This window comes from Haliotis cracherodii, unplaced genomic scaffold, assembly GCF_022045235.1.
Source record: "Haliotis cracherodii isolate W230 unplaced genomic scaffold, xgHalCrac1.p SCAF_12, whole genome shotgun sequence".
Taxonomy (NCBI): domain Eukaryota; kingdom Metazoa; phylum Mollusca; class Gastropoda; order Lepetellida; family Haliotidae; genus Haliotis; species Haliotis cracherodii.
In genome coordinates, this window is record NW_027266267.1 from 27,580,534 (window position 1) to 27,600,879 (window position 20,346).

Genomic DNA, 20,346 nt, shown 5'->3' on the forward strand with positions numbered 1-20,346 from the left:
AGAGGGGTTCACGAACTTTAGCTTTTGCCTTCAGGCGAGCTGTAACAGATTCCCATCCTGGAGGTAGACTACGACGATCGGGGATACAAAGCGTGCTTGAGTATGTGAAAAAGATTCCAAACAGGGTAGGTTCAAGTACACATTGCCCAGCTTGACACCACTTCAGATGTCGACAGCCTCACTGGAAGAGCTATTGAACTCCATGGCGCCTTTCATGTCAGTGTTGAATGGCTGAATCATAACGAGGAGCCAATCTTGGCATGCAAAGTCGAGAGGTTGTGAGGTTGATGAATGTGAAATAGATTGGCTGATTCTTCTCTCTGCACTTTTCCTGCAGCCGTCGTCTCAGAAGAGCATGTTAATCATGGATCATTCTTTCCCGAATCCAAACTGATTCGGGATACACCACATCAACAAGTCTGCTGAGGACCACACAAGTGAAGAACAATCCTGCAATGCTCAGCAAAGAGATCCAGGAGTAGTTGTTACAAACGAGGCTATCACCCTTGTTCTTGTACAAGGTTATGATGTTGAAGTCTACAGTGCCATGGTGTACCACGCCCTCCTCCATCACTGGCACAGACGTTCAAACGGGTGGCCTAGCAGGAGCCCCTTTCCAATGTTGGCAGCCTGTAGAGGGATCCCATCCATTCCGAGCAATAACCAGAAAGGCAGCCTGTTCTCGCTCAGCTCCTCCACCGAGGATTTCTCGTCCTCGCCCTCCTCCTTCTCCCCCATTACTGGCAGGCGCTAAATAGCCTCCAGTGCAGAGTCAGAGATGTTATGTTCCCTAGAATAGAGTTGAGTAGAGCTCAACCTATCTCTCCTTCTGCTTGCCTTTGTCACTGATCGTTTTGCCCATTGCAGATTTCAGAGGAACCATCTTGTTTTAAGTTGAACAGATGTATTTCTTGATGTAATGCGATGAGATCATAATTGAATGCAGACATGCAAACCTTGTGCTGAGGTTTATTCTGGGAAAAGGATTCGATCCTGCAAAGGTAGTGGTGTGTGCACAACTCAAAAAGATGCCCATCTTCATTCATCCTGACAGCTCTGTATTGTCCCTGCCAGCATGGCCGTGATTCGTGGTCAGTACCCACTCCTCATTGAAGTCGCCCAGCAGTAGCTCGTAGGACTGGAACTCGTCCTTCAGGTAGGAATGTCCACCCTGATGAAGCCCATTAGATGTGACACGTCGGGGGGTCAAATGTACAGCTTCTCCGTTCCATTTTTACAAGCCTTATCATTTTGAGCATTCAATCCTTCACAGCAAAGCTGACACCATGCTTGCTGATTTGATCAGGCCCTGTAGCATGGCGATGTCCACTTGTAGTCTTCGGATATTTCCAAATTTGACACATCAGTCGCAAAAATGACAACAAGGAAGTAAATCATACAGGCTGGGACTCTTCATGGTAGGTGAGATCACATGCACAGGTATGTGTGTTATCTGTTTCAAGGCACAGTCGCAGTCATAGTTGTATCCACAATTCTAAGAAAGATAGAGGAAAGATAAAGACATGTTTACTTCTGTGTATCATATCTCGATACTGTATAAAAACGTAATGATGTGGAGGATATTTTGACACATCAGTCGCAAATATTATGTCTGATCGCGATGCAGTTCTCTATTTTGACTTGTACCATATGTTCCCGTGTTTTTAGGTTGCCTTTGCATGTGTTTCTGACGTGTCACACTGGTGGAGCAGGATACGCTCATCTTTCGCGAACGCCTGGTGTCATCACTATTTGATAACGATTCATTAACGATTCATTGATGTAGTTGGAGTTGTACAATCGACTCTGCTTTAGGAGGATGTTTATTATGAACATGGAAAGGATTTTGTAGCTAATATTTACAATTGTATGATGAATGGGTGAGTTAATATTAAAGTCACATTGGCAATGTTTCAGCCATATCGTGATGAGACAAATATTTACATTAAAGACGAATGTTTAAACTGAATGTTTAAACTGTATAAAATCCTGTCTCTGAAGGACAGTTACAACAACTCGAATATCACAGACGTAGGTAAAACTAGTTTGCCATTTAGAGCATGTAAACATATATTAGCCTTCAACAACACAATGTGAAAATGAGCTTAGATCGCGAGCAGCTGAAGGCAGATCACCACACTGAGTACCATGGGGACTTAATATTTACAATTAGTGGAGAGGGAGTCCATGTGAATGAATGGTCTGTGAAAGGAAGCAGCTGACATTCGCCAGGAAATAAAGATTTGTTATAATTTGTTTAAACGTTATTTGGTCAATGTTTGTTTTTGTCGGTCTACACATTTGTCAGCATGTATACTGAACCAATCTGCAGACCCCAACTTGTCAGTCGTGAATCTCCTGTAAACAAACTAAAGCATGCTTTAGTACACTACAACACAAAAGTTTGCTATCATGTTTTGCGGATTTCGGCGAAAACTATTTCATTGCTTTATGGCACTAATTATGAGTGTAATGGGACTTTTATGGGCCCATCACGCCGTCAACGCGTAACGGGCCATGGCAATAGTCTCCATACATACAATGTATACTACAAGGCTACACTGTGAATGGATTGCAGGTACATGTAATGTTTGATAAATACATGTAATATATTCATGCTATAAGAATGCAGTCATTAAATAGTCTTACTGACATGAATTCACAATCTACTTACATCATGTCTTTGTCTTGTATAAATATACATGTATATATTTATATACTAGAATATACTGATGTAGTTTGATGGATACCACTTTGACACTGGTTATATCAGTGTTGATGTATGTACATGTACTTGGGTGAAAAACACACACCATGTACATGCATGGAGGGGCGTCCTGATTGGTGTGGCCTCGAAGTTAACGTTGTTAGGTGCATTACATGTACTCCTACACAACTCATTATTACATACGCTTAGACACATATACTTCAATTCCCATGTTATTCAAATAAAAAACAACAATAACAAATGGATCTTTCTGTGCGTAACATATGCGCAGTGTCATTGTGACATTACAGAAGAACTTGTACATTCAAACACGTTTACACGTACAGTACAGGGTATAACAATAAGAGAGACCATCAGTAAGACAGCTTACTATCTTGTATTAATTTGTATTTAATGTATTATGTACATCAATTGTCGTCAGTGCATCTAAGTCAGTGCATCTTTGTGTTTTTCTCCAGATATTAAAAGCTTTCGTGAATGTGTCGGATGGTAGTTGAAGCATTATTCTCGCTAAAATTCGGTTTAATGTCTCAAATGAGTACAATGTGAACCCTGTAATCTGGTGCATCTACGTGTATATTATCCTGTCGATATATTGCTGGACTATTTAATTACCGGGGTATATCAATCTTATGTTCAGAATGATCAGTTCAGTGTGGCACATGTGGCAGTGTGGCAACACGGTGCAACACGATGTACATGTATAATGTGTTCAACTCTCAAGCAAACATAACTGTATGATGATTAAAGTTAAACGTGCGTGTAAATATTGTTAGTTTTATGATAATAAATAACCAGGTTTAATTGTTCTGACGTTTGGTATTTACCAATTGTGTATATAGATGCAGTTATTTCACTCAAGTGAAAAATCTAAACTTTCGCAATCCCCCCATTTATATTCCAAGTGGGGATAAGCCTTGGAAAATGTTTTGTGATTCAGTTATCATCACCTCCCTAGGCCTTGTATGACATTTGATTTCCATCCATGTTCATTGTGCTGGAGAAGTTGTACACTATCATTTGTAACCAATTCACAGACATAGGTGACACCAGTGCACTGGGCTTTGAGTTTTCAAATGTAAAACTTTACATTGAAGGTATATACCATGTACATCGACAATATTTGGGTGCGGGGATGCTCGAAAATTAATGATATGATATTCCGCCGATTGATGAAAAATTGAATGAATATTGGGACACAAATATTTGAAATTGGGAACAATTCGGCAAGAAGAAAACAGCCTTCTTATGATTGATAATTCCCATATTATCACTTGTACGTTGTATAATGTCTAATCCGTAAGTGAGATCCTTATAAATAAGAGTAGATATTGTTTTTAATTTTTTTAATAGTTAAACAATATTTTTAAGTTGTTCACGAATACACGTACATGATGTTAGTAATGGCAATTCATTGTAACTGTCTCTCTGTATATGCGGATTGATTAATACCTTCAGTAAGTTCATTCTTCTTATGTTTAGGTCAGTTTACTCTTGAATACACAATGTCACTCGCCTAAGAAGTCGGTGCGTCTACAATACCTGGTCTCGTTCAATTACAATCTGCAACACCACGCGTGAATAAACAGTTATGCTAGTGCTAGGTGCAAATACCTTGCCTGAATATATATTTTTTGTAGATAAATGTATGACATATTTTCGTAAATTGTGGATATATTAGGTGCAAAGAAACAAAAAAGATGAATTGGTGCCTTGATCAACACCGTGTTCCCGATGTGTATCATCGCATAATGGTTCATTCTATAACATGTGTGTTTGGAGGCGATACCAAAGGCGCGGCACAGCACAGACACAGACAGTGTCGTCCGTTTCGTGTGAACTACCACCCCATTTCCCCACCCTGTTAGTCAGAGTTATGAAATCGGTAGACAAATAACTTGCGGTGTCATGGTGGAAGGATGCACGCAACTCTCGTAAACAACGGCTGTCAATCTGTCTGTTTCAGCTACCATACAATTCTCCCTGTCACAACTGTCGTTTATCCGTCTTTTTTCAGAATATCAATTGTAAACACTTCGTTATCATACTGACGTATGTCGTGTATAGTTCTCTTATTTGATACAAAACAGTTAAGTAAGATAACTGGTCTATCAACTGGATGTTACATCCTTATTATCAGCTAACGGCCCTGTTTGTGAACATATGCACTAGACATAAGATTCAAAGACTAATAAAATCAATTGTAAACCGTACAGACAATACAGACAATAAAACATGTCTTGGCATCATGTGTTGTGTTTTAGATGATGGTTATGACCTGAAATGTTATGACGTTCGATTAGGAAGGAGAAACATTGGCAACACTGACATGAGCAATAAGATTTAGCAAACTTAACGTGCCCATCAGGATAAAGAGAAAATGGCTCAAACAAATAGATTTTAATTTTAAAACTATTTTACTGAACAACTTGCTTGTGCACAAGCGGTCCCTTAAGATAGGATATTGCATAAACAACACAGACGATTAGCAAGTGTTTGTCATGCTATGCGTATACTTCAATGTACACACATCCAGATATACCACCTGCGAGAAGCATTATGAAGCTGAGAACTGAGATGCCAGGTATTAAGTGCACTCACATACAGAAGCAATGTCATTCTTAAGTGTATGTCCTTTCTCTGAAAAATGTAACTCTGAAGTATTTTGAATTGTAGTAAATATAGTACTGAATAAAACTTGGTAACTCGGCATTAATTTGGAAGTGTCTACCATAAATCTTTTTGAAGCTTTCCTGAGGCTTTGAATGTTGTAATCTTAAGATCTTAAGTTAGAACCTCAAGTCAAGTCTCAAGTTTTTTGTTTTCAATTTCACCCAAGAATATCCCTTTTTCATTTCCTAAGATCAACCTCTTGTTCAAAGAGAATCTTTTTTTTTATTTCTTGTATAATCATGCTTATTGAGATTTGACAAATGTTATCTACATTTGATGATATAACTTCCTTAAGTATCGATTTCCCTGGCATTTCAGTTAAAGTGCTCTTAATCGCTGATAACTGATTGCTTTTAGAACTCACGAAAACCCACGCAGGAACAAATACATGGGTGTCAGCGACAACAGGTGAGAACATCTCACAGTTCACGCAGTTCACATGCTGACATTACAGTTTTGACCTGCTACTCTTGATCAAAAGTGTTTTCGAACTTCACATGGCGTCATCACAACAATGATATTATCAAATTTCTTGTGGAAATCCTTTGACAGAGCATTTTCAGCGGAGCTCGTTCACACTTGGCCAACAATCCAAGGGCGATAATCCTGTTGCTCTATTCGTGACTGTGAGCTTATTGTAACGCCACTGTGAGCAGTTTTAAAGTTATATCAGTTGTGTCAGCTTGACGTGGGAAGAAACCAGGAAGTAATGCAGGCCTTAGATGTTTAACATTGTCGTTACACACACGATCTCAGATAGGTTGCTTACAAATCTAATGGAAAATTAATTCATCCATGCGGCATTGTATTGATTTACATTTAGTACTAACTACTAAATGACTTTATCGCGCGTATCCAAACCATGGGCTAATTACGTCTGTAACCCAATCACCCCTCGTAACTCAATCACCCCGGGCCACCACTCGGCACCGTGCCCGGGGAATAATCCCGCGCAAGCATCATCCCGCCCTTTGTTAGTCCGTCATTCGCGAGCAGCCCTTCCCCAAGTACACACGTGTGTCACTGTATCAATCGCTTTCCCATTTTACGTTTCCTTTGTACCCAGTCGCGAACGTTTCGCCGATTACGCTTTGAATACCATCTATTCCAACACTCGCCGTATCGCATTTACACAATCGCGACCGTTTCGCCGATTACGCTTTGAATACCATCTATTTCAGCACTCGCCGTATCGCATTTATTCCGCTCTACTCCCGAACTTCACCCTCGGGACAATTTACGCTTGTGGAATACCAACTCACCACCCCGACTTTTCGTGATGCCTCCCAAGAGAAGAGCAACCGTCAACCACAAGCTTGTGAGGGGAGCCAAGCAGGCCAGGACAACCAGAAGACAAACCCCGGGAGTACACATTGTACAGGAGACAACAGCTGATGGTGAGTCTGCCAATTACGGAAATATCGAAGGTTGCAACAGAATTAACGTACAATCGGCGCAGCTTGTAAATGCCGCGCAGGTTGCCAACTCGGCTACCCAGGTAAACGAGCAACTGGGAAAAATACTCCAGTTGCTGGAACATTCAGCGCCCGGCCCGGTTAGCGCAAACCAACAGGTAAGGCTTGGTTTTAGTTCTCCCGCCATTTCGCCCAACATAGGGAGAATCCCCGATGCGCACAACGAGGCCGACGGTGACGCGGCCCCAGCCAATCACATCGCTGGATACGGGGATTCCCTTTCCTTCCGTGCGGACGGAATAGACGCGCACGTCAAACAACAGGTGAGGGAAAAAATCTGGCGTGGCGAGTATGTCGACCTCGGCACAATACTACCAAACACCGAGGGAAGTCACGAGGACGGTACGATTACCATGGCGTATGACTCCTCAGGTAAGGTAATTTTTAAACCAATAAAACAGCAAGCAAAGCGCCTGTCCCTGGCAAGCTGGACTTCAGCTTTCCACATTTTCATGTGTACTTACGTTAGTAGGCACTCCGAGGTCCGCACAACCCAGGGGTTGCTGTCCTACATGGAAACCATAAGAACGGCGGCACTTCGATTCGGGGGGGATGCCTGGTCAACCTACGACCAACAATTCCGACACAGAATGTCAAGGGACCCCTCACGACGCTGGGACAACATCGACGGGGAGTTGTGGCTGAAGTACATGGTAACACAGCCGGTACTACAACCAGAATCAGGCGGACGGGGCGCAATGACACGCGTACAGGGGGACATCGCCAGTCAGGTATGCTGGGATTTCAATAAATTTGGCTGTAGCAGGGTCAACTGTAAGTACACTCACAAATGCGGTAAGTGTGGCAAACATTCCCATAGCTCTAGGACCTGCTTTCGAGGGAATGGGGTCCAACCGACCCCATACAAGCCCAATCAGCCCTTTCCTAACAGAAAACCAGCCGGCAAGGCAGGTAAATTCAATGGCCCCTTCCCCCGTGGATCTCAATGAAATGGCACCCTGGTTACGCCAATATGCTAGGGTCAATTACAGAGATGCAAATTATTTATGGGTAGGTTTTAGCTTTGGCTTTAAGCTCGAGTTCCAGGGAAGCCGCACGGGTCGCCTGGCACGAAACTTGCGATCAGCCACACACCAAGATACGGCAGGCTACGTGAAACAAAAACTACAAAAGGAAGTCGACCTTGGCAGGATGGCAGGCCCCTTCAAGGACACCCCCCTAGACAACCTCCAAGTATCCCCAATAGGCCTGGTGCCCAAGAAGCAGCCAGGATATGGTCAGCACCTGGGTAAGCATGCGGAGGAATTCCGTCTAATTCACCATCTATCCTATCCCAGGGGTAAATCTATAAATGACTTCATAGACACAGAGGCCTGCTCCGTTGTGTACGCCAGATTTGATGAAGCTACCCAGATGGTGCAACAACTGGGAAAGGGAGCATTACTAGCAAAATTCGACATTCAGTCGGCCTTTAGAATTATACCAGTCCACCCATCCGATTTCGAGCTGCTAGGCATCAGATTCGAAGGTGAGTTCTATTTCGATAAATGCTTACCATTTGGCTGCTCCATATCTTGCGCCATATTTGAAACGTTTAGTACCTTCTTGCAATGGTGCATGCAATCGCATCTTCCAACGTGTCCGGTCATGCATTACCTGGATGACTTCCTAACGGGGGGCACAGCAGGCACCAGCCACTGCTCAGACAACCTCAACGGATGCGTGAATACACTTGAACAGCTTGGGGTTCCTATTGCGCACGACAAGACGGTGGGCCCCACAACCAAACTGACATTCCTAGGGCTGGAAATCGACACCATTGCAATGCAGATCAGAATCCCAGAGCCCAAGATCAAGGAGGCAACAAGGGAAATCCAAGACATCCTGTCAACAGGTAACATCAAGGTCACAAAAAGGGCCCTTCAGTCCCTCATAGGCAAGCTTAACTTTATGTGCAGGGCTATACCAATGGCAAGGGCATTCAGCCGCAGGCTAATCGATCTGCTTAGCAAAGGTAAGCAACCATTTCACCACATTAGGATTACCAGCTGGGTCAAGGAAGACCTACAAATGTGGTTAACATTTCTTACGAGTTATAACGGCATTTCAGTGTTTCAGGACCAACTATGGGTGGACAGCGATTTCCTCCAGCTGTTTTCAGACGCAGCGGGTGGCGCCGGCTTTGGGGCCTACATGCAGGGCAAATGGTTTAACGGCGCACGGCCACCCCGGTGGGTGACGGATGGAACTACACGGGACTTGACGCTCCTGGAGCTGTTCCCCATCACACTGGCCATCCAAATCTGGGGCAAGCAACTCGCAAACAAAAAGGTCCTCTTTTACTGCGACAACCAAGCCGTCGTAACAATAATCAACAAGCAGTCAACCAAGGCCCCCAGAGTGATGAGCCTACTCCGTCGCCTAATCCTGCAGTGTCTCCGATATAATATTATGTTTAAGGCAAAGTATGTATGTTCCACTGCTAACACTATTGCCGATGCTCTCTCGAGGTTTCAGCTCAAACGCTTCCGAGAGGCAGCACCAGCCGCGGACCAGAACCCCACACCTATCCCGTGCAACATATGGCTGATCTGAGGCAGGAAGCCGGCAGACTCCTACAACAATCTCTGTCTACTAATACATGGGCCACTTACCAAACAGGCATCAATGCCTTGCACCAGTTCCGGTCCGCACACCAGCTACAAGAGTTTGGATGGTGGGATCCAGCTACATGGCCAGGGCACGGCAGTACTTGCTCCTGAAGGGCACCAGCCCGAACCAACCGAGGATGCTATGGCTGGCACGAGGGGGGATGAGGTGGAAGGAGCTGGACACCATTCTGGATGCACAGGTCAAGGCGACACGGCGCAGCCACAGAGCCCTCATCATTCACCTGGGCTCCAACGACCTGTGCTCGGTCAAAGGCAGCCAACTCTACCTTGACATGGTGGCATCAATCCTTCGGATACAACTCCAGCTTCCTGACACCAAGATCATCGTATCCTCAATGCTGCCCAGGCGCTACTGGCACGATGCCAGGGATCCACGAAAGATCGAGGGGATGCGGAAGAATATCAACCGCCGACTGACCAACCGAGTCAAAGAGCTCGGCGGTACAACAGTGCCACATCCCCAGATCCTGGCATCTGACAAGACATGGTACGCCTGGGAGGGCGTCCACCTCAGTGACAAAGGACTGTGTGTGTTTACGGACAATTTATTGCATGCCCTGGCGCTCGTTTTGCGCCAGTAAGGATATTATCTCCACAGGTTAGTGTTTCCTTTCAGTGCATAAGCAAGCCGGGCAACAATGCTATCTCCGCGTATCGCGTGGCCGTGGGTGTGGGGTAGCACTCTGGTGCTTTGTGGCGGGGTTCTTGTGGGCTACACTGCTAGTAACAAATTAACTTGCTTCCAAATTAATACTCGTGCTTAAGGCTACCTGCTTTTCAGCGGGAACCTTTTCCGGGGTTACCTGCTTCTCAGTGGGAACCTTGTCTTTCCCGACTTTTCAGCCGGGGAATCGTAGAATAACATACGTTGGGGCAAACAGTTGCCACGTATATGGGCCCGGCGGCGGAAGTCGTCTTGTCAAGCGGTAGCTGACAGTTGGGTCCGCGGCGGGAGCCGCACAATGGTTTTGCTAATGGGGCCGGGCAGTGTGATCTGCTTTGGCCGGCTACCTGGGGCCGGGCAGCGGCAGTCTGACTTAGGCCAGCAGCGTGGAGCTGCTTTTGGCAACGTGGGAGTTGCCAAGCAATGGTAGCGTTTAAATATGCTACCGTGGGGGCCGGACAGCGGTAGCAGTCTCAGGCCAGCAGCGCTAGCTGCAATCGCCGTCGGCCACGCGCGTGGCCATGGCAACGGTAGCATTTTTGGTATATACAATTAGCAGCTAAGTAGCCCACTAGTACCTGCACACCCTCGGCCATTTAACCCAATCTCATCTTCTGTTTTATTACAGGCACGGGCACCAACGGCTCGGTGGCCCGTGCCTCTCCTTGGCATATCGCGGGATAAACACCTGATATGTGTGATGGTGTTCGACTCCCTACATGTGTAAAATGTGTGAAGCCCATTTCTGGTGTCCCCCACATTGATATTGCTGAATTATTGCTAAAAGCGGCATTAAACAATACCCTTTCACTAATGTTCGGGATGTGAAATGATACAGTGTATAGATATCTCTGTGATATCCTACTGCGATGTTGTAATAATAATTGTCCATTTGGTTGAACAATCAAAAACTGAAAGAAAGTACAAGTCCCTGTCTCTGTCCCCGATTATCTGTATACCGATCACTACAATGTTACCCCAACCTTCACCTTTCCTCTTCACTGTGCAGGTTCCTAACAACGCAATGACCCATGACCCCAAACATGAATTGTAAATGTATTTATACTGCTGCTTTCACGAGACTGGCGTATACTGTGCAGGCAGGGACTTCTAGTGAGTGAGTGAGTGAGTGAGTGAGTATGGTTTTACGCCGCTTTTAGCAATATTAAAGCAATATCACGGCGGGGGACACCAGAAATGGGCTTCACACATTGTACCCATGTCGGGATTCGAACCCGGGTCTTCGGTGTGACTAGCGAACGCTTTAACCACTAGACTACCCGACCGCCCCGCAGGGACTTCTAATTGTTGGTCTAATAACATGTAGCGGTAGGTGTGTTTAGTGTTCACAGTCATTGTTGTGATCGATGTAAAGACAATAAGGGAAGGCCATTCACTAGTTGTTTCATATGGATATGAATATTACCCAAAGTCTTACCATCGCTCCACATTAGAAGATCTCTTTATAAGCACAAATATAATATACTGAAACGTGTAACCATGACCTGAGATATTATTTTCATAGGTGTGGTGTACAATAACGCAGATATCACAGTTTGTGCACTCAACAAGGAAGTAATCGAGAAGGCAGGGATTAAAATGGTGAGCGAGAACCTATGTGTCTTTGTGTTCAGAGCACAGTCATTGTGTTATCAATGTTAAGATAATTTTGGAAGGGCTGTCACTTAGGAGATAAATATTTCGTTTTGTACAATTTGCGTGATGTTTTGCTGAATGGATGTACGGAAATGTCATTTGAACACGACGCCGTAACACGTAAATCTTACAAAACGAAATATTTATCGACATTGTAACATGAACGTTAATTAAAATCGATATTTAGGAGGAACTAATTTACTGAGCGCATGACACAACAAAACTGTCGTTAGCAATACGTCTCCTCGTGCTCGAAAGATGCATGATATGGGGTGCCGCGAAACCGATCAATGGTTTCGAGGTACTCCAATAATGATGGTTCACTTTACGAAAGGGGTTGTCACATGTTCAAGCCCATTTCTCAGAAAATAAACAAACAACAGGAAATATCACAAATTCAATTCTTTATCACAGTTCCTCATCTTACTTGTAATTTGTAGTTATGCGTATCTATAAAATACAAAAAAATCAAATTTAGAAAATACGTACATACTGTTTGGCCCCTATACAAGATAGTGTCAACTCGTCGGAAACTGAGGTGGTGACAAGAGACGTCAAACATGTGCGAGATTTTAGACATGCAGCTTAGCTGGGATGGAAAAAGTTGTTTACTGTTACAGTGGAATAACATATGTGAGAGAGACCGTGGGAATTGGCAGAAGAATTAACCTCGAGAGCAGTGGACAGTGGCAGGATATTTGTATCTTGGACAGGTACCAAATTACGTTCGTTAGCAAGCTGCTGCTGTCCCTGAAGAAGGTTCGAATAATGTCGTTTTTTGAGCCGAGCTCGAGTCAATGGAATGCGACTTCAACGATTCGTCGGTTTTGTGGCCGGTAATTTTGCAAATCTCGCGATTTTCAATACCTGCGTTTGACAGCAAAGTGACGGCAGTTGCCCGAAGACAATGGTTTGTATACATTTTGAGACCAGAGTTGGTAGAAATTTCTTTCATCATGTTTGTTGCTAATGACATTTACACCAACTGGCCTCGTGGTGTACCATTCGGGATCGTCGATGAAAGTACAGGACAGAATTGGTCCTATGTTGCATAAATGCGTTTGTTGGGCTCAAATAAGTCTTTGAGGTCCCCCCTGTGATTTTTAGTGACTTCGGAGTGTGTCATTTCAATAAACTCGACCCCCTGTTATGTATGTGTGTGATGTGCGTACTAATCCGGACTAATTGCTTGTACTAGCCCATACTATTGCCGATTTTATAGTGTTAGCCCACTGACATACCATGCCGAAGTATGCCGCAGTTTAACATGAATACCCCACTCACACACAGTGTACCGATCAGTCATTGTTTTTAGTCCCTTAATGCAGAGCGCCATGCAGGGAAACAACAAGTACCATCTTTTGACTTCTTTTTTTACGACGCAGCCGGGGATCGAACACCACACCTTCCGCTCTCCGGGCGGACGCTCTACCATTAGACCACAGGGGTCACCTGGTTTAGTATTTGAACGTCGTGTCCATGCTCTGTGATCATGGATGGGTTAACACTTTAAGGGACATATTCAGTACAGCATGGGCGCTTTCTTTTTTATATGATGATATGAGGATATGATACAGGGATATAATGATGAAAAGGGGAAGGGAGAGAAGAGAGAGATGGGAGGGGAAAGGCGTCAATGTCTCAGGTCGCCCGAATGTTGGGCAAATAAAAAAGTGTAATAACTCAACTGTTGGAAAAGTACCGTAAAACGGGTGGAGTTGCTACGTGACCTGGGCGTGGCAGGCCTAACAAACGTCACCTAGACATGATCTTCATAATAGATTCAAATCTGATCGTGTTATCAAAAGAGAATTCAGCACAATAACAGGCGAATTTCGACATCTACCGTTGAAAACCGGTTGTATGTAGCTCACCTGAAAGTAAGGTGTCCTGTGAAGAGTATAAACCTAACAGTTGACCATAGGCGGCAAGTTTGGGTGGGAAAGGTAACACCAGGGGGCGGGGTGTGCCCCAATGGCGTTACACCATGCTTACAGAAGAATCAAGGTGTTTGTCTCCGAGTCACAGATGGCAGAAATCGTTGTTGGCACTGGCAACAGTGCTTAACCATGATCGATATAGGGTTATAGTGTCGTGGTGTGGGGCGGTTTAACACATGACAGATGAACTGACTGGTTCATTGGAAATGGACATTTGACTGGCCAGAGAGATGTTGACGGAAGTTTGCGTCCTGGCGTTGTTCGATTCCCTGGAAGTATCGGCAGACATGTTGAACTGCAAGATGACAATTCCAGACCAGTATCTCTGACGAGAAGGCAATAATTAAGTCATGATATTTTGGGTGATACTACTACATACACATGAATAGATAATGAACAGATAATAGAATGACACATCTTATCAACACATTGTAGAGCTGCCTATGTTGCCACAGATGCACGAGGGAAGTTTTGTTTGTTTTCCTTCTATGAAATAAATAATGTGAAATAAATGTGTAAATGTTGTCATTTGAAATATATCACAGCTCCGTCTATTCTTTACAAAACATGATGTAGAAAATACTTATTTTCAATGCAAGAGAGTAACTAGTCTAGATAATTCGCCAGGACAGATTCCATTTGCGGGTTGGGGACAAAATACCTGTGAAAATTATATGAATGGACCACTGAAAATCAGTGATGACACCAGATGGTTGCCATTCATACAATTTGCAATAAAAAAGTAAGTATTTATAAAATATGCCCGAGTGTTATTATTATAATCTGTATGACTAGTTCAATGCGCTTCAATTTCAAAAATCTCATTTTCCTCGCATATTTAAAAGGCCTGGCTTGAACATATTAAATTTACCACATTAGTATGACCTGATTAAACTGACTCAGATATGACCGTTGGGTCAGTCTGACCTAAACACATCTGTGCTGACAACGTGATATTTATTATTATTCCCTCTGTAAAATGACGGAGACAGATAAATAGAGATATACTAGAGGCTAGCTTAAATTGATTGTACCATTCGGACAATATCATGGGCATGTATTAATGAAACTCAGTCAAATAGTGATGATACCAGGTGTTCGCGAAAATGTGAGTGTAATCTGCACCACAGGTGGAAACCGTGGCAAACACATGCAAAAGCAAGTCAACTGTCCACTTGAAAAATACACGGGAACATATGGTACAAGTCAATGTAGGGAATTGCATTGAACGCATTGCCATATTGCTGAAATAATGCTGATGCGACGTTAAATTTTTACTCCCTCACTCACATGAAAAGATTATTTGCGCTGTTCCTCCTACTGTTCAAGATGTCAACTTGTACACAAAACAACATGATTGTTTCGTAATCAACTTTTATCAGTAAGGGGGATGAAAATAACAAACAGCAGATATTGTTGGGTATAGGGTATTCATTGCCGTGTACCGTATTGACATTTAATAGACTATTCCCGATTTTGAGTTATTTTTGCAATTCATTGTTCCCATTTGGAGGCAAACGGACTGTACTAAAAGGAACGATATTTACATCTACACCTTGTGGAGCTACTAATTATGACTCAGGGCTTCTTTGGAATGGACATTCCATTAACATTCCATTGGGACACGGATGTCCCGGGTCGTCTAAGGCGCAACAATTCGCTGTGCAGAGTTACTTTCCTTGGGAACACCAGAAACATATGAGTGTTTCCCGTTTCGCCCCAATTATGTTTCCAGGTCAATTATTGTTTTAACATAAGCAGGTGCTCAACTATGTTTTAAGGTCAATATACATAATCGAACTGTAATATTTGGAATGTCGTCTGCTTCTTCAGCGAGTTCCTCCCACCCATTGCAGACGTATTTGAAAGTGCTCCTTTTGTTGGATGTGAGCTCGCTTGTTTGTTTTGTCTGCTCTTTGTCTTTGTTGAGTGGGTTGCCAGAGCCAAGTCATCTGCGAAAAGCAGAGGGCTTCACGAACTTTAGTTTTTGCCTTCAGGCGAGCTGAAACAGGTTCCCATCCTGGAGGTAGAATACGACGATCGGGGATACAAAGCGTGCTTGCGTATGACTGTGAAAAAGATTCCAAACAGGGTAGCTTCATGTGCACATTGCCCTGCTTACACCACTTCGGATGTCGACAGCCTCACTGGAAGAGCTATTGAACTGCATGGCGCCTTTCATGTCAGTGTGGAGTGACTGAATCATAACGAGGAGCCAATCTTGGTAAAGTCGAAGGCTTTTGTGAGGTTGAGGAATGTGAAATGGGTTGGCTGCATCTGCTCTCTGCCCTTTTCCAGCAGCCGTCGTCTGAGAAGAGCATGTTGGTCATGGATCATTCTTTCCCGAATCCAAACTGATTCGGGATGCACCATATCAACACGTCTGCTGAGGACCACACAAGTGAAGTGAGTGAGTGAGTGAGTTAAGTTTTAAGTCACATCGGCAATATTTCAGCCATATCGTGACTATCAAAGGTTAAATATTAGAAATACTTTGAAAACGTATAAAAACCTGCCAACGATGGGCAGTAAAATAACTAGATTTATCACAGAGAAATATTTAAAACTAGTATGGAATCATAAAATTGATATTACGATACATAAAAATACACTATAAAAACAGGCTATGATCTCCAACAACTGAAAGGAGATCACCATACTGGGGACCATGGGGACTTACAGTACTTTTGCTACCTGCATGGACCCCAGCTGGATTTACATCATCCCTTCAGGTGTTGGCAATTATTAACACATTTAGCCAAATTAAAACAACATATATTCTACGGTTAAAAGATATGGTAAGAATAAATCTACTTTGAAAGACGTGGTCTTACATACCCTCTCCAGGGGACAATAATTTTACACTACTTCAACCCCCTTAAAGGATACAGCCACTAGCAATCTCAGGTATCACATTTATTCTGCCAATTATAAAACACTATATTATATACACAATATATTAATCAAAATTTATGGAACAATTCAATTTCTTTTAAAAAACCAATAACTAAATGAGAACTGATATTAAAAAGTTCCTTCATAGATGTAATCTTGAAATATTTATCCCTTGTGATGGAAAAATCAACACAGTCAAGCAGGACATGCTTGACCGTGATTCTTTCATCACAAGGGATGCAAAACGGAGGATCCTCACCTTTTAATAAATATTCGTGCGTACATCTGCTGTAGCCAATACGACATCGTCTTAATACGACCTCTTCAAATCTGGACTGACAACCCAAGTAGGTGTAACCAGTAGTGGGTTTAATTTCATGTAATTTATTGTCTACTTGGGTGTCCCACTTCTTCTGCATTAGATCTCGGATGTAAGATCCAATAACAGGTTTATAATCACTATAGGGTATAAGAAGTGGTGTCACAGATTTGTTGAGTGCTGCTTTTGCAGCAGCATCGGCCATTGTTTTCCCAACAATACCAACATGGCTGGGTAACCAACAAAAAACGATGTCGCACTGGCCAGTAGCAAGAACATTTAATAATTCAATAATTTCAATTAAAAGTGGATGTTTACAAGACTGATTTTTAATTGCCTGAAGACAAGAAAGAGAATCTGAAAATATAATAAATTGCTTATGTTTGGAATGTTTACTTATGTACTCTAATGCTGTTAATATGGCCTTGGATTCGGCTGTAAAAATGGAACAGTTATCTGGAAGTCTTGAAGATATAGTCCTGGATCCAATGATGGTGGCGCTGGCAACTGCGTCACCATCCTTAGATCCATCGGTAAATATAGATTTATAAGTATCATATTTGCTTCTTAATTCATTATATTCTTGTTGATAAATAAGCTGATTTGTTTCCGATTTCCTGAATTTAGTTAAGGATAGATCCACCTCTGGCATTACCAATTGCCATGGCGGGGAAGACAAAAGTTCTGTGGGAGATATCAGGTCAAGATGTATGTTAGCAGCTGAAATATGATGTTTTATTCTTATTCCAAGGGGTGGAGTAAGACTTGATTTTTTATTGTAGAGTTCTTCATAGAGGGGAGTAAAAACACAACCGAAGGCTGGATTGGAGTTATTAGAATGCAATTTAGAAATGTACTGTAAAGATAACTTTATACGACGTTGTTGAAGTGATGGTTCATCAGCTTCCAGATACAGGCTATGAACCGGAGACGTTCTAAACGCTCCAAGGCAAAGCCTCAGGCCCTGATGATGAATAGAATCAAGTTTTTTTAAATTACTTTTACATGCTCCACCATATATAATGGAGCCGTCATCAAGTTTAGAGCGGATAAGCGTTCTGTACAGTTGGAGGAGGGTTTTCTGATCCCCTCCCCATTTTGAATTTGAAACTACTTTTAATAAATCCAATGCTTTCAGGCATTTAGTCTTTAAATAATTTATATGTGGCAGAAAGGTCATGTGCTGGTCGAAAATAATACCAAGAAACTTGGCCTCTTTCACTACTTTGATAGGAACACCATCTAAAACTATATCAGGGTCCTTATGCGGTTTATACTTTCTGCAAAAATGAATGCAGTTGGTTTTAGCTTTTGAAAACTTGAAACCATTTTCAAGAGACCATTTATGAATTTTATTCAAGCATAATTGAAGTTGCCTTTCAATAGTATGCATATTTTTACCACGACAGGAAATGTTAAAATCATCCACAAAAAGTGATCCGTCGATCGAATCAGTTAAAACTTTTGATAAACTATTTATCTTTATGCTGAATAATGTGACTGCCTTGAAATACTGAAAATACTGCCTTGAGGGACACCCTGATCCTGATTATAATTATCAGACAGGGTGGAACCCACTCGGACCTGAAATTGTCTGTCTGTTAAAAAGTTTGATATAAACTGAGGCAAACGACCTCGCAATCCAAAATTATGTAAATTTTTCAAAACACCAAGTTTCCATGTAGTGTCATATGCTTTTTCGAGATCGAAAAAGATAGACACTGCATGTTGTTTGTTTATTATGGCATTTTTAACGAATGATTCTAAACGTACTAAATGATCGATAGTACTTCTGTTTTTACGGAAACCACATTGTATATTGGTAATGAGATTATTGGTTTCTAAGTACCAAACAAGTCGATTGTTTACCATGCCTTCCATGGTTTTGCAAACGCAGCTTGTCAATGAAATTGGACGATAATTTGATGGATCCGTGTGATCACGTCCTGGTTTAGGTATTGGAACAACAATAGCCGCACGCCATGAAGGTGGAAAACTTCCTGTCGTCCAGATTTTATCAAAAATATTTAACAGAGATAGTAAACATGATTCTGGTAAGTGCTTCAGGAGTTGATAATGTATGTTATCAGCTCCAGTAGCAGTATCGTGAGCTTGTCCAAGGGCAGTATGTAGTCCATGAATACAAAAAATTTCATTGTAATCTTCCCCATTATCTGAATTAAAATTAATAGGTTTCTTTTCCTGCTGTTTTTGGTATTTTTGGAATTGAGGTACATAATTTGATGAGGAAGAATGTTTAGCCAAAGTTTCACCCAGTTTATTAGCAATATCGGATTTATCAGTTAACAATTCATTCCCATTTTGAAGATGGTGGATACCAGATTTAGATCCCTTACCTTTGATTTTTTTAATCATGTTCCATACCTTCGACATTGGCGTTCGTGAATTTATTTTTGAAACATAAGCTTGCCAAGACATGCGTTTATTTTGCTTAAACGTACGCCGTGCTTTAGCATTGACAATTTTGAATTTATTTAAATTATGTACCATAGGATGGTGACGGAAATACTTTTCAGCTTTCTTCCGTGCCTTCCTAGCTTGTTTGCAAGTATCATTAAACCATGGTTTACAGATGTGTGGATTAGCAGAGGACTTAGGAATACATTCATCAGCTATTTGATTTAGTTCATCAGAAAACATTTATATTGAATCAGGAACATCAATAAAACGACCAGGATGTAACTTGTTTTCACAGAGTAATTCGAACAACGACCAGTCAGCTTTACTGAAGTTCCATCTTGATGATGGAGGAACATCAGATGGAGTTATGTTTTGAAGAATAGTCGGGAAATGGTCACTTCCAAAGAGGTCGTCGTGGACTGACCATTCAAATTCATTTAATAATTCAGAGTTTGTGAGTGATAAATCAAGAGATGAATATGTGCCTGTACCGGGATGTAAATAAGTTTTAGAGTTATCATTAAAAATACATAAGTCATTGTTCGAAAGAAAGTCTTCTAATATTCTCCCTTTATGGTTTGTAGCAGTACCACCCCAAAGTGGATTATGCCCATTGAGATCCCCCATGATGATACAGGGCTTGGGTAGCTGGTCATATAGGGCTTGAAGATCAATTATTTGAAGAGTCGAAGATGGCGGTACATAAAGAGAACATAACGTAAAAACAAAGTTTAAAGTTAACCGAACAGCAACAGCTTGAAGTGGCGTATTAAGAGGAACAAGGCTGTGTATAAGACCCTGCCTCACCACGAGAGAAGAGCCTCCAGTGGCTTTAGCAGCTGGAGGTGAATAAAAATGATACGAATCATACTGTCTGATGTCAATTAAATCAGTATTTTTTAAGTACGTCTCTTGTAAGCACAGTGCTGAAGGTTGATAATC

General features: G+C 42.3%; 2 protein-coding genes and 1 pseudogene across 3 annotated transcripts in view; all 3 read left to right on the top strand.

Annotated features, from left to right (window-relative positions):
- Positions 1-20,346, top strand: part of LOC139458313 (uncharacterized) — a 61,044-nt gene that overhangs the window by 12,616 nt on the left and 28,082 nt on the right. The gene's annotated exons all lie outside the window — the stretch shown is intronic.
- LOC139458315 (uncharacterized) lies at positions 6,449-9,432 on the top strand (annotated as a pseudogene).
- LOC139458317 (uncharacterized) lies at positions 9,479-10,277 on the top strand. Its single transcript, XM_071239705.1, has one exon. The coding sequence runs from the start codon at positions 9,479-9,481 to the stop codon at positions 10,088-10,090; it is 612 nt and encodes a 203-aa protein (XP_071095806.1). The 3' UTR covers positions 10,091-10,277.

What these genes read in the sequence shown, in the direction of transcription:
- LOC139458317 (XM_071239705.1), top strand. Translation starts at nt 9,479, where the DNA reads ATGGGCCACTTACCAAACAGGCATCAATGCCTTGCACCAGTTCCGGTC.